The 13,130-nt window shown below is 42.2% G+C and overlaps 1 protein-coding gene across 2 annotated transcripts in view; it reads left to right on the forward strand.

The window, feature by feature from the left end:
- The window catches only part of map4k5 (mitogen-activated protein kinase kinase kinase kinase 5), a 124,461-nt gene that overhangs the window by 55,821 nt on the left and 55,510 nt on the right, over nucleotides 1-13,130 (forward strand). For both annotated transcript variants that reach the window (XM_062968708.1, XM_062968709.1), the window contains exons 4-6: nucleotides 6,315-6,405; nucleotides 9,466-9,530; nucleotides 12,597-12,652. In XM_062968708.1, coding sequence (XP_062824778.1) covers nucleotides 6,315-6,405; nucleotides 9,466-9,530; nucleotides 12,597-12,652 — 212 coding nt within the window. The remainder of the gene's footprint in view (nucleotides 1-6,314; nucleotides 6,406-9,465; nucleotides 9,531-12,596; nucleotides 12,653-13,130) is intronic.

Here is a 13,130-nt window from a genome sequence, read left to right on the forward strand (position 1 = left end):
CAATAGTCATGGGTTCAAATGCCAGAAAGGAAATTCCACCTAAACATTAGGAAGAACTTCCTGATCATAAGAGCTATTCAGCAGTGGAACTCTCTGCCTTGGAGTCTGGTGAATGCTCCACCCTTGGAAGCTTTTAATCAGCTTCCAAGGATGCCCATCTGTCAGGGGTACTTTGATTGTGCCTTTCCTACGTGGCAGAGTTTGGAGTAGATGGCCCATGTGATCTCTTCCAACTCTATGATTCTGTGAATCTTAACTGGGCAACAAAGCTGCAGAAATGCATTTTCTCTCTAAGTGCAGGGTACTGGCTGCTGTAGAAGCAAGAAGAGACAGGACAGAAGAGGGATGGGGATTTTTGGGTGCCAGCTGTGGATTGTTGTTGCTGCTGTTGCCCAAAGTTCCACCAAGTTTGGGTCCCTGCTCCCCTCTAAACAGGAAGATTGTGCTTCTACGGTGGGACCAACTCTTTTCTACTCTGATCAGACCTCCTCACCTGAAATAATATTAACCCTGCATCCAGTTCTGGGAAAAGCAATTCAAGGAGAAGATAATGGACAAGATGACCAAAATGAGCAAAGGTTTGGAAACCAAGCCCTATGAAGAGCAGCTTTGGAAGATGGAGAGGTTTGGCTCAGAGAAGAGAAGGCTGAAAGGCATGACAACCATCTTCAAATATTTGGAAGGATATCTCATTGAGGAGAAGGGAGTAAGTTTGCTTTCTACTGCTCTGGAGACTGGGATACAAGGGAGCCATGGATTCAAACTCCAGGTAAAGAGATTCCACTTAAACATGAGGAGCAACTTCCCAATGACAAGAACAATTCAACAGTGGGACCTCCTGCTGCTTCTCCTGCCTGGGAGTTCAGTAAGCAAAGGTTGGATGGCCATCTGCCATGGGTGCTTTGGTTGTGCTTTTTCTGGTTGGCAGAAGGGGGTTAGACTGGATGGCCCCAGCGGGTCTCTTCCAATCCTATCATTCTGTGATTCTATAGATCAACAATGTGTGGCCTGCAGTGGTCAGACACATTGTTTGCCCTACATTTGGGATATTTTTTAAACAAACAAACATGCTATCAATAGGAAGTGATTCTGCTCACTTCTCTTTGTGAAAAAGATCTGCCTTTCACCTAAATGGCCTTCTGAACTCCTCTTCTTGCTAGAGGCCATTTGGGGTCTTTGTTTATTCCTGCTGAAAGTGTGGGGAATGGACCATGAAGCCCTCAGTTGCCCTCTCTCACCCGAAGCCTCTCCTTTGAAACAGAGTGGAAAAGGGAGACTTTTTTGCATTTAAAAAATCTTAATTTTTTTACCTAAGACGGAAGTGTTGTTTGTTTGTTTGTGTTTGTGAAACTGGAAGTAACTTTCTGGTTGTTTCCTGTTATATTTGGAGACAGTGGCACAGCTACCAGAGTCTGCATGAATGGACCACACAGCCAAAGCCAGAACCAGCCAACATTTGAGTCAAAGAGAAAGAAAAAAGAAGGAAGAAGAAGAAGAAGCAGATGTCTTCTTGAGTTGAGGAGACAATTACAGTTTGATAGCAAAGGGGATCCAAGCATCTCCAAGAATGAAAGGGGAAGCCCAAGTTGCAAGTCCTAATGAAATAAGTGAATATTCTTATACCTACTTAAGAATTGACGTCTGTTGCACTTGGTGCACTCCACCAGTGTGAGCAAATGCATTGTGTGAAGATAGGGGAGTGGGCCTTTTTTGCAGTGGCTCCGGATTGTGGAATGATTGTGGTAAAGGCCTATTTGGAATAATTTGGGCACCAAAGGAAAAACATAATTAGTTGCATCATAATTAACTGAGTCTAGTGGAAGGGATCTAGGAGTTTTAGTGAACCACAAGCTGAACATGAGTCAAAAATGTGGTGCGGCAGCTCAAAAAGCCAATACAATTCTAGGCTGTATCAAGAGGAACACAGTGTCTAAATCAGGCATGGGCAAACTTGGGCCCTCCAGGGGTTTTGGACTTCAATTCCCACAATTCCAGCTGTTAGGAATTGTGGAAGTTGAAGTCCAAAACCCCTGAAGGGCCCAAGTTTGTCCATGCCTGATTTAAAGACCCTGATGGTTTATGCATGTGTAGCCAATGCAGCTGATTGTGCTCCAGATTTCTTTTTACATCTGTCCCAAATTATCCCGGTTTTGGCTGGATAATTTGGAAAAGATGTGTTCAGTTCATAAAGAACTGGGCAGAGAAGTGGCATTTTCTCTCAGCTGGGCCCAAAGCCAAAATAATGGTACATTTGGATATGTAAGCGGAATGGCTGTTATCACCACTTAGAACTCAAGGAATTTCTTTTTTTTTTTACACTGAGCTACATCACTGAAGCCATGCCTCATTCACTTAACATACACAGTCCGGTGTCCTGAGAATAGACTCAGGCTTTCCCTCCATATAAAATAAGCCACAAACATGCATTCACATGCACACAAAGAGCCCAGAAATGCATGAAGTGTCCTGTCCCAAGCTCTTAGGTGCAACATTTGAAAAGGAGAATGAGTCTCTTCATTGAAATGCCATGAATATTATGAGCTTTTGAATTCCACAGAACCCTTCTCCTGGTGGTTTTGTCCCTGGGGAAAAAAGCAAGTTAAAATTTAATTAGATTTGAATCTATTTTTTTTTTAAAGTTAACATTTAAGTCAGCAAAAAAACCCCTAGGGTTTAAATAGTTCAGATGGGCTCTACGCACTGAATATCAACACTTAGAGCCCCTCTAAGCTATCCAAACTTTCAAGTTCTACTTTTACACTGTTGGTATATTCCAGGATCCTATCCCAGGCTATCTATTTTGAACTGGATTATATGAGTCTCCACTGCCATATAATCTGGGATAAGCAGATAATAGGGGATCAAATCCAGGGATATAAGGACTGTGTAGAAGAGGCCTAAACCTTCAAGGCTAGTAAATAGGAAACAGTTGCCTGTCTCTTTTGGAAAATACTTAACTCTGATCTGGCATGAATGAATGCACATTTCTTAGAGTGCATCCTCCTGTGTTTACTCTCAGATTGTCTGGAAACGAGAGAAAGGAAGGTGGCAGAAGATCTAAAACAAAGCTCAAAGCTCCAGCTCATCTCCATCTTTCAGGGCTTTGGCAGCATCTGTTGCTTTTGAGGGCAGTGGGTTTCTGAATGGGGCCATTGTGAACCAAAACACGGTCATCTGCCACCGGTCTCAAAATGACATGCAGATGCTGGGACAGTTGACAACACTCCCGATAAGTTGCCGTCTCCTGGCCAAAAACATGAAATTGTTGCAAAGATATGATCCGTGGGGCTTTCTCTTTGCTGAGGGGATCTATCTCACTCTTCATCCTTGTTGGGAAGAGGATGCCAGGCAGCCATCATAAGCAAGATCCGTGGTAGTGGCTCAGCCAAAAGAACTGGCCCCATTCTCCCCTCTGGCACAGTCTCCAAAGCTGTTTTCAATTTTCCCTTTCTGTACTTTTTGGCTTGCAATGTTGGTCCTTAGTATTTTGGTATTAGATGTCACATTCATAGTTGGTGAAGAATCCTAAAATCCTAGAGTTGGAAGAGACCCCAAGGGCCATCCAATCCAACCCCCTTCTGCAGGCAGAGAGACATATTCTAAGCCTTTCACCGATGGCCGATCAGGCTCTGCTTAAAGGCCTCCAGAAACTCCCAAGGAGATGCATATTGCCAAATGGCTCTGACCACCAGGAGGTTCTTCCTAATGTTTAGGTGGAATATTTTTGGGGTGTTGTATGATTTCCGGGCTGTATGGTCGTGTTCTAACAGCATTTTCTCTAAACTTTGCACATTCATCTGTGGCTGGCATCTTCAGAGGACCTTTTTTCCTGCCACTTGAATCTGTGTCTCCACTGTGTCCTAGTCTCTTAAGCAGCAGAAAACAAGCTCCCTGCCTCCTCAATAATATCCTTTCAAACATGCCTCTCCTGACTCCTTCTCTCAGCTTTCTTCTCTCCAAGCTACACACCCAGCTCCCGAAGATGTTCCTCGTGGCTTCCAACTCTTTGACCATTTCGGTTGTCCTTCTCTGGATACCTTCCTTCTGTCCATCTCCTTCTTGAATTGCCTTGCCCAGAACTGGACACAAGATTATTCCAAATGAGAAGCTTGACCAAAACAGAAGAGAGGGAGACTAGACACTATCCTTCTATTGATGCAGCCCAGAATTGCATTTTTTTAAGCTGATGCACCACATTGTTGACTTATGCTCAGTTTGTGGCGTAGCGAGGTGTCTAGATCCCTTTCACATTGATTGTTTTCAAGCCAAATGTTCCCATCATATATCTGTGCATTACATTTTATTGCCAAAATGTAATATGGTACATTTCTCCCTGTTAACATTCAATGTGGTTAGTTTTGTCCCAGTTCTCCAATGCCATAAAGCATGGGCAAAGTTGGGTCCTCCAGGCCAGTAGGCTTTTAGGAATTGTGGGAGTTAAAGTCCAAAACACTTGGTAGGGCTGCAGTTTGCCGTAGAGCAATACGTTGGGGTGAGTTTGTGTGCTTTGAAAGAAAACATAAGCAGGGCAGAATTCACTTTATTCATTTATTATGAAATAAAGCCACAAGGTTTGGCTGGTTGTTGTTACTTTTTTCGGTACAGTAGAGTCTCACTTATCCAAGCCTCGCTTATCCAAGCCTCTGGATAATCCAAGCCATTTTTGTAGTCAATGTTTTCAATATATCGTGATATTTTGGTGCTAAAGTCGTAAATACAGTAATTACAACATAACATTACTGCGTATTGAACTACTTTTTCTGTCAAATTTATGGTGTTTAACATGATGTTTTGGTGCTTAATTTGTGAAATCATAACCTAATTTGATGTTTAATAGGCTTTTCCTTAATCCCTCCTTATTATCCAAGATATTCGCTTATCCAAGCTTCTGCTGGCCCGTTTAGCTTGGATAAGTGAGACTCTACTGTATATTGTTTCTTGGCTTTTACTGTTCTGTACCTCTTTCCTTCTCCCTGTTTATTACTGTTATAATAACAGCTTTTCCCCACCCAAGAAAGCTTGCAAATTATTAAAATTGGTGGATTGATTTTGGGAAATACATGGAGAAGAAGGATGATGAGAATGGCTGATGAAGATTTGTGTGTTTTCTGAGATTTACCAGTTGACTAAACTGACCAAGGAAAAATATTTGTCCAAGAAAGATTGGGATTTGTATATTACTGTGTTATAATAAGGATGGGGGCATTTGTGAGATTTCCAAATTAGCAGATGGTTGTTGAAAGTGGAGGTGTGACTGTATAATGTTATTTAAAGGAGAGTAGACTAATAAGGAATGGAACCATCAGATAGTGAGGGAGAGATTAGTCAATTCATCTCTTAGGTTGTTATTTTGTTTTTCTTTATTTGTATGTTTTATTTATGTGTTTGTATTTTGTTGTTTTTAGTAGGTTCTTAGTTGTAGCATTGTAGAGACAATAGCAACACTCATTTTGCAATCAGAGTATAAAAACTTCATGGAAAAAAAATCTTCCATATTTGTATGAAGCAATATGATTTACTTGAGTCAGTCTCTGGGGATCCTATGGGCCTGAGTTTCAAATTCCCATTCATTCACAACCCCTCTCAGTGTTCTTACAGTATGTATAGCTGTGAAAGAAGGGAAGATGTATAGAATTATGCATCTTTCTTTTTGAACTAGAACCTGGAGGTCCTTTATGAAGGTTAAGTGGTGAAAGATTCAGAATCAGGTGTTTCTTCACTTAAGGTAAAATTAAACTGTGGAACTCACTGCCATAAAAAGTAGCCATGGATACTGACTTGACTTTAAAAAGAACTGAATAGATTTGTGGAGTCAATGGCTATAGGCAAGATGGCTGCATGGATATTTCTTACTTTTGTATTTAATGATCTGTCTTTGCATTTGAGGGTTCCTATATTGTCCTTTCTTTTAACAAGAGGAATATAGTCAACTTTCTATATCCACAGATTCTGCATTTATAAATTCCACCATCCACAGCTTGGGAATATTCATTTTTGTTTTCCAAAATGCAAATCTGGGTCTTGCCATTTTCCCCCATTGTCTGCAATGGGACTTGAGCATTTATAGATCTTGGGAAACCAGAAACAAACCTCAACAGAAACCAAGGAACTGCCATAATTTAATTTGTTTTTAAAAGCCACTTGTTGTGAGCATTACTTTTTGACTGTGTATTCCACTATAAGATGACTTGTTAACGGTCTTTGGATAGAAAATGAAGATAGAATGGAAATTAAATAAACAAATGCAAAAGGAGTGATTATATGGCTTTAATTGTATGACAGAGCTTGTAGTGATTTACAACCTTGTTTTTCAGGAGACGACTTTTCATTGATCCAGCAAGAAATCTACATGGTCAAGGAATGCAAACATTGCAACATCGTCGCTTACTTTGGAAGCTATCTCAGGTCAGGCCTTTCTTGTGATCTGTCTCATATAAAAATTATTTTCTGTGCCAGCTTCCTGGAGTTTCCTTCAAAGTGTATTCAGGCAGTGTGGCTAGCAGCCAGGATGCCTCTGAGTTTGCTGTCTCTTGCAAGAGACATTATTTATTATGGTCGACATCTTCCATCACAGTCTACACCACTTGTACTTCCATGGCTCAAAGCTTTGAAATCATGAGTTCTGTAGATTGGCAAAGCAGCAACACCCTTTGGCAGAGAAGGCTAGAGACTGTGTGAAACTCCATTGGTCAGGATTCCATAGCTTTGAGCCAGGAAGCTAAATTGGTGTAAAACTGCATTAATTCCACAGTATATATACATCCTAAGGAGCCCCAGTGGCGAAGTGTGTTAAAGCACTGAGCTGCTGAACTTGCAGACCGAAAGATCCCAGGTTCATATCCTGGGAGCGGAGTGAGCGCCCGCTGTTAGCTCCAGCTTCTGCCAACCTAGCAGTTAGAAAACATGCCAATGTGAGTAGATCAATAGGTACCGCTCCGGCAGGAAGGTAACAGAGCTCCATGCAGACATGCCGGCCACATGACCTTGGAGGTGTCTACGGACAACGCCGGCTCTTCGGCTTAGAAATGGAGAGTCAGACATGACTGGACTTAACGTCAGGGAAACCTTTACTTTTTATATACACCTTGTGTTGCAGAAACACAATGAAACTCTCTTAGTCAAATTTTAAAAATGTGCCTTCATGTACCAGCGAGAGGGCAGCAGCAGCACTTCTAATGCACATCAGGTGAAAGGAATTCAACTCTATGCCCATCAAGGATGGTTGAACATTGGGCCATGGGTCACTGGTCACTTCATTGCAGGATGGATGCCTGCATGCCATAATGTCACGCCAGCCCAGCCCACCCTGAACACCAATGTTGCAATGCTGTTTAACCCTCTTTAGTGCACACGTTCATCCATTTACAAAGGCGTCTCTCTACCCCCCTCTCTGTGCATAGACATCTGTGCCTTTGTGCACTGAGATGGAAGGAACCTGTTATTTCCAATGCAGGGAGAATGGCTGATAAAGTTGTGTGAATTAGCTGAAACAGACAAACTGACAGTGCGGATCAAGGATATTAACTTCAAGAAAGACTGGGGCTTGCTTATTACTTTTTCGCACCAACGATGGGGGCAAACATCAATTGTCAGATTTACGAATTAGAGGAATGTTACTAAAAGTAGACATATGGCTATATAGTACTGTCTAAAGGGAGTAGAATAACAAGGGGTAAACATAAATAAACAATGAGTGTGAGGTTCAGAGGTTCAGAATATTGCCTCTGTAGCTGTGTGTTTTGTATGTGCATACTGCTGTAGGTATGTGTTAGGTTAATGTGTTTGCTTTTAGTTTAGATTTGAAATATGTCATAGTGGCTAGTCTCAGATGGTTGCTTAGTTTAAGCAATACTGTATATACCGTATCATGAAAAACTGCCTTTTGGTGTTATTTTTGTTCTTTTATGTTGCTTCTTTATGGAAAACCATTTTTTAAAAATAAAGGTGTATGCCCCAAGCAAAATGCCAGCCACAGCAAGACCCACATATCTCCAATGGAAACAGATTGTTATGATCTAAAGCTGTCAGTATGACCAAATGCCATTAAATTACATGCATTCCAGGTTTTTTTTCTTGTCTGGTGTGTGAGAATTGGCCGTCTACAGAGACGTTGCTCAGGGGGATGTCCAGATGTGTTGCCATCCTACTGGGAGGCTTCTCTCATATCCCCACAAGCTAGAGCTGACAGACGGGAGCTCGCAACCTTCAGGTCAGCAACCCAACCTTCAGGTCAGGAGTCCAGCCGGCACAAGGGTTTAACCCATTGTGCCACCACGGCTCATGCTAGAACTGACTTCCAGTCCCAGCATACTATAGGGTTGCATTGGAAGAGCCAGAGATTCCTAGAGAATTTGCTAGATCTTCCAGTACAACTCTAAAGTAACATCTGGGGAAAATATACCAAAGAATTGCCTGAAGGACCAAGTAAATTACTAGAGAACCATTTCTCTCTGAGTGTGGATATGTGAAACAGTGGGTATGGGTTGTGCGGTGGCTGTAATTTATTTATTCATTGTGTTAAAATATTTATATTGCATTCATATCGTAGGACCTCTGAGTGGCTTACAATAAAATCAGTTTAAATCATTTAACACTTAAAGCCATAAAATATTCTGAATGTGTCGATGAAGCTGTTAATGCTGAGAAAGGAAGCGGGTTTTTGGCTGGGATGCAATGGCCTTGAAGTCACATTTTCTCTTTCTAAACTTGAGGCTGCATATTTTCCATTCCCTTGGAATTTTGCTCTTTGCCGGCCAATTCTCTGAGAATATGTCCCATCCCTTCTCACATCTGATCTTTTACGCATAGATTTTGACATCCAGGCATTCAGAGCATTCAGCTTTCTGTTTTGCTCCTACTGAGAGAGGGGCAAACTAAGCAGTGTCCCGAAAACTGCTAAGGAATGTGTTTGCTCATGTCAGGAGTAGGAATCTTGCAAAATGTGAGATATCTTTGCATTGCAAAAGTGACCAAAAGTCCCCCTCTGGTCTAGAAAAACTGGCATTTTTAAAATATTAGTGCACAAGGAACCTTTGCAAAAGGCCCCTTTTTGTCTGTTCTTTATTTTGGTTGTTTTGAACTGGAAAGGGAAGTGTGTCTTCCAATCCACCAAATATTCTTGCACTGCAAAATTCATTGGAGCCTTAGCTAGCTTTGCCAATGGAAAGGAATGCAGGATGTTGCAGTCTGGCAACATCTGGCGCATCACATGATTCCCATTTTTAAGGTCTGCAAGGATTTGGGTCCTTGAGCCTCCTGTGCCAAGTGAACTGTTTAAAGAGGTCCTTGAACTTGTTTGTCTCACTTTTAAAATGGGAATTCCAATGCTGCCGGCATATGATCATCACAAAGGGTCTAAAGTAGGCATGGACCAACTTCGGCCCTCCCTCCAGGTGTTAGGAATTGTGGGAATCCATGCCTGGTTTAAAAGATCAAACATTAAGACTCTTCATTTTCCTTTCACAGCCGCGAGAAGCTCTGGATCTGTATGGAATACTGTGGAGGCGGATCCCTTCAGGACATTTATCACGGTACTTAGAAACCTCTTTTTTCCTGATTCCAGCGCACTTCCCCAAGCAGTTATCCTGTCTTTTTTGCCTCCTTCCATTGTATCCTAAAAACTCTGAAAGGTAGATTGGGATGAAATAAACACAATTGTCATAATGTTGGATACACTGAATGTGTTTTTAAACATGGCTGAAGCTCAGTTAGCTGTTCAAAGCCTGAGAATATGTGTGGGAGGCCCTTGGTAGTTGTTATATTAGATGCCTGCAGTGTAGCCTTCATGGCCTGGAAGATATACGTATTTATGTGAGTCTCATCCACCATCAAATCTAATGCGCACCTCAATTTTCAAAACCCTGAAACCAAAAAAGCATTTGCTGGCAAATGTAATATGCAGCGGCAAAAAGTGCACTCTTTGTAATTTGGCTGAAAAAAGTGTGTATTACAGTGGCTGCATGTTTATAATTCCTTCTTTAAAAGCAAAAGTATTAAAACACCAAAGCTTCCAGTAATAGAAAAGGAAACCTTGCGGTGCATCTAGGCTGCAGAATGAATCCACTTTAACTGCCTTGATTCAATCATATAGAATCATGTAGTTTTACAAAGTCTTGAACTTTCTCTGCCTAAGAATGCTCATCAAACTACAAATCCCAGGATTGCATAGAATGGAGCCATGGCAATTAAATTAGAGAGGACATCCCTCAAATAGGAGCTCCATGTGCAGTTCCTGAAGCAGCTTTCCCTTTGGCTTTGGTTCAGAACTAAGATTACCCTATTCTGCAAATCTGATGTGCACCCTATTTTTGGCAAGGTAATTTATAAGGTGAGCATTAGATTCAAGTAAATACAGTAGTTCAGTTACTTCAAACATGCTGCCCACTGCTTTGACTTGGATAAGAGGACAGGAACAGGCTATGTTTGTATTACAACTTCTTCTCATAATGTCTCTGGAGTCATTGTGATGGCAAGAGGACCTGTATGTTCTGTCCTTCAGTGCTCCACTTGCCAGGAACACAGAACTCCTTCCTTTAGTGTAGTGGCCTTTCAGAAAGGTTTGGGGAGGAGCTCAGATGGGAAATTAACACATACACATGCATATTTGTGTATAATTCGGCCTCATGTAACTCAAGGGCAGGTTTTGTTGGGCGAAATTATGGGTTTTGATACAATCCGTGGATAAATTAAGAGTTATTTCACAGAAAGGGGAAAGTGCTGGTGCCACCTTGGGGGGCCAACCACCTTGGCCGTTGCTATTTCCTTGCCCATTGGCTTTTTTAGCTGCCGCATCACATTGTAGGCTCATGTTTAACTTGTTGTCCACGAGGACTCCAGCAGTGTGTGCGAAAAAGACCTTGGAGTCCTCGTGGACAACAAGTTAAACATGAGCCTACAATGTGGTGCGTCTGCTAAAAAAGCCAATGGGATTCTGGCCTGCATCAATAGGGGAATAGCGTCTAGATCCAGGGAAGTTATGCTCCCCCTCTATTCTGCCTTGGTCAGACCACACCTGGAATACTGTGTCCAAATTTGGGCACCACAGTTGAAGGGAGATGTTGACAAGCTGGAAAGCGTCCAGAGGAGGGCGATTAAAATGATTAAGGGTCTGGAGAACAAGCCCTATGAGGAGCGGCTTAAAGAGCTGGGCATGTTTAGCCTGCAGAAGAGAAGGCTGAGAGGAGACATGATAGCCATGTACAAATATGTGAAGGGAAGTCATAGGGAGGAGGGAACAAGCTTGTTTTCTGCTGCCCTGCAGACTAGGACACAGAACAATAGCTTCAAACTACAGGAAAGGAGATTCCACCTGAACATCAGGAAGAACTTCCTCACTGTGAGAAGGGCTGTTCGGCAGTGGAACTCTCTCCCCCGGACTGTGGTGGAGGCTCCTTCCTTGGAAGCTTTTAAGCAGAGGCTGGATGGCCATCTGTCGGGGGTGCTTTGAATGCGATTTCCTGCTTCTTAGCGGGGGGTTGGACTAGATGGCCCATGAGGTCTCTTCCAACTCTACTATTCTATGACTCTATGACTCTATGCCCAGGATTCAAAAGGCCCAAGAGTGCTGTCACAATGGATAGAGTAGGAAAAGGTCAGTGCTTCTTTTAGGTTCTCCTGGTATGGAATAAGCTCTTGCTTTTTGCCACTCTACACAGGGTCCCTTGAAGTGTCCCTTTTTGGTAGATTCATTTTTGGGGTCAATTTTTTGACTAAAATTCTTGGATTTATGCCTGAGTATATAGCAGTCTTGGGCAAACTACTGGCTGTTAGGAATTGTGAGAGTTGAAGTCCAAAAAACCTCGAGGGACAAAGGTTTCCCATGCCTACTATATAGGGTACTTGCCAAAGTGGTTATAACTTGGAGCCTGATGACTATCAGAACGGGCCATGCACACAGGTACTCATGCGCTCTGGTCCCTTGCTGGCTGGAGGATGTTGGGAATTGCAGTCCCAATATGTGATGCATCCCAGCCATCCTCTCTCTTTTCCAGGAAAGAGTGAAAAGCCTTTTCTTTGCCTTCTTTTTCCAGTTAGCCTGACATAGCTTGCTCTCTCCTTGCTGCTAGCAGCCACAGCAAAGAGATGGAGAAGTTGATGGAGAACATGTTAAATTAGTAGGATGTTGAGGGATTTCCTGGCTGTGGAAGTGGGATTGCTTACCACATCCTACAGCCTTAGGGCCACATAATAGGTGGAAAGTATATATTCCTGGAGAGGAACTGAGGACCACCACGGAGAAGGCTCTGGTGCCTTCTCAAAGAAGAGAAAGGCTCGTGCTGAATAAGATAGTCCTTTAGTCTGCAGCTTCCATCAGTGGGCACAATAAAACTAGAATGATTAGACTTTGCAGGTCAAGAGCTAACAGTAAGTATGGGTTGTATGAGCATCCAAAGCAGAGTGTGTTAAAACATCAATGTTTCAGGGGAATGCACTCAAAATATTCTTAGAGCTGAAGTCCAAAAAACTAAACGTCCCAACCTCTGTACTAGACTAGATAGATTTTTCAGCCAGATCCCATTATCTACACATCCTGGACATATAAAATAGGGACAATCTGCTTTGACTTGGTTTCACACTTATTTTGCTTTTCCTTTCAGTGACGGGGCCCCTGTCAGAGTTGCAAATTGCGTATGTTTGCAGAGAAACATTGCAGGTAATTGACCAGTATGCATCCTTTGGGGGTCTGATGAGCACCAGAAACATGTGTCTTTCAGCAGGAAAACCCTGGACTTTTTAATTTGATTTTTAGGCCAATCACATGAGCTCTGTGGCTTGCAGATGACAAATTAGACTTTGTGTGTCTCCAAACCCTTCCAGACTTCGTTTATTCTATACAGACTTTCTTTGTCACGTTCTGTGCTCCATGTGTCTTGGTTTTCTTGTCTTCATATTTAAAATTCCTTTCGGTGGTACGCTATGCGTGTTTGCTTGTCAGTTCTTTTCAGTTCTGTATTTTTGTTTTGTTCATGTGTTATTTATATTGATTGCATATATATTTCCATCAGTGGCCCCCCACAGTGTGGTCACCCCCATGGACCCAAACCATAACATACCACTGTATTGTAACTAAAATTCTGGAACAATTGACAAAATGAGTGACTATTAAGAAATAAACAGCAGTAACGAAAACA

Source organism: Anolis carolinensis, chromosome 1 (assembly GCF_035594765.1).
Source record: "Anolis carolinensis isolate JA03-04 chromosome 1, rAnoCar3.1.pri, whole genome shotgun sequence".
NCBI classification, from domain to species: domain Eukaryota; kingdom Metazoa; phylum Chordata; class Lepidosauria; order Squamata; family Dactyloidae; genus Anolis; species Anolis carolinensis.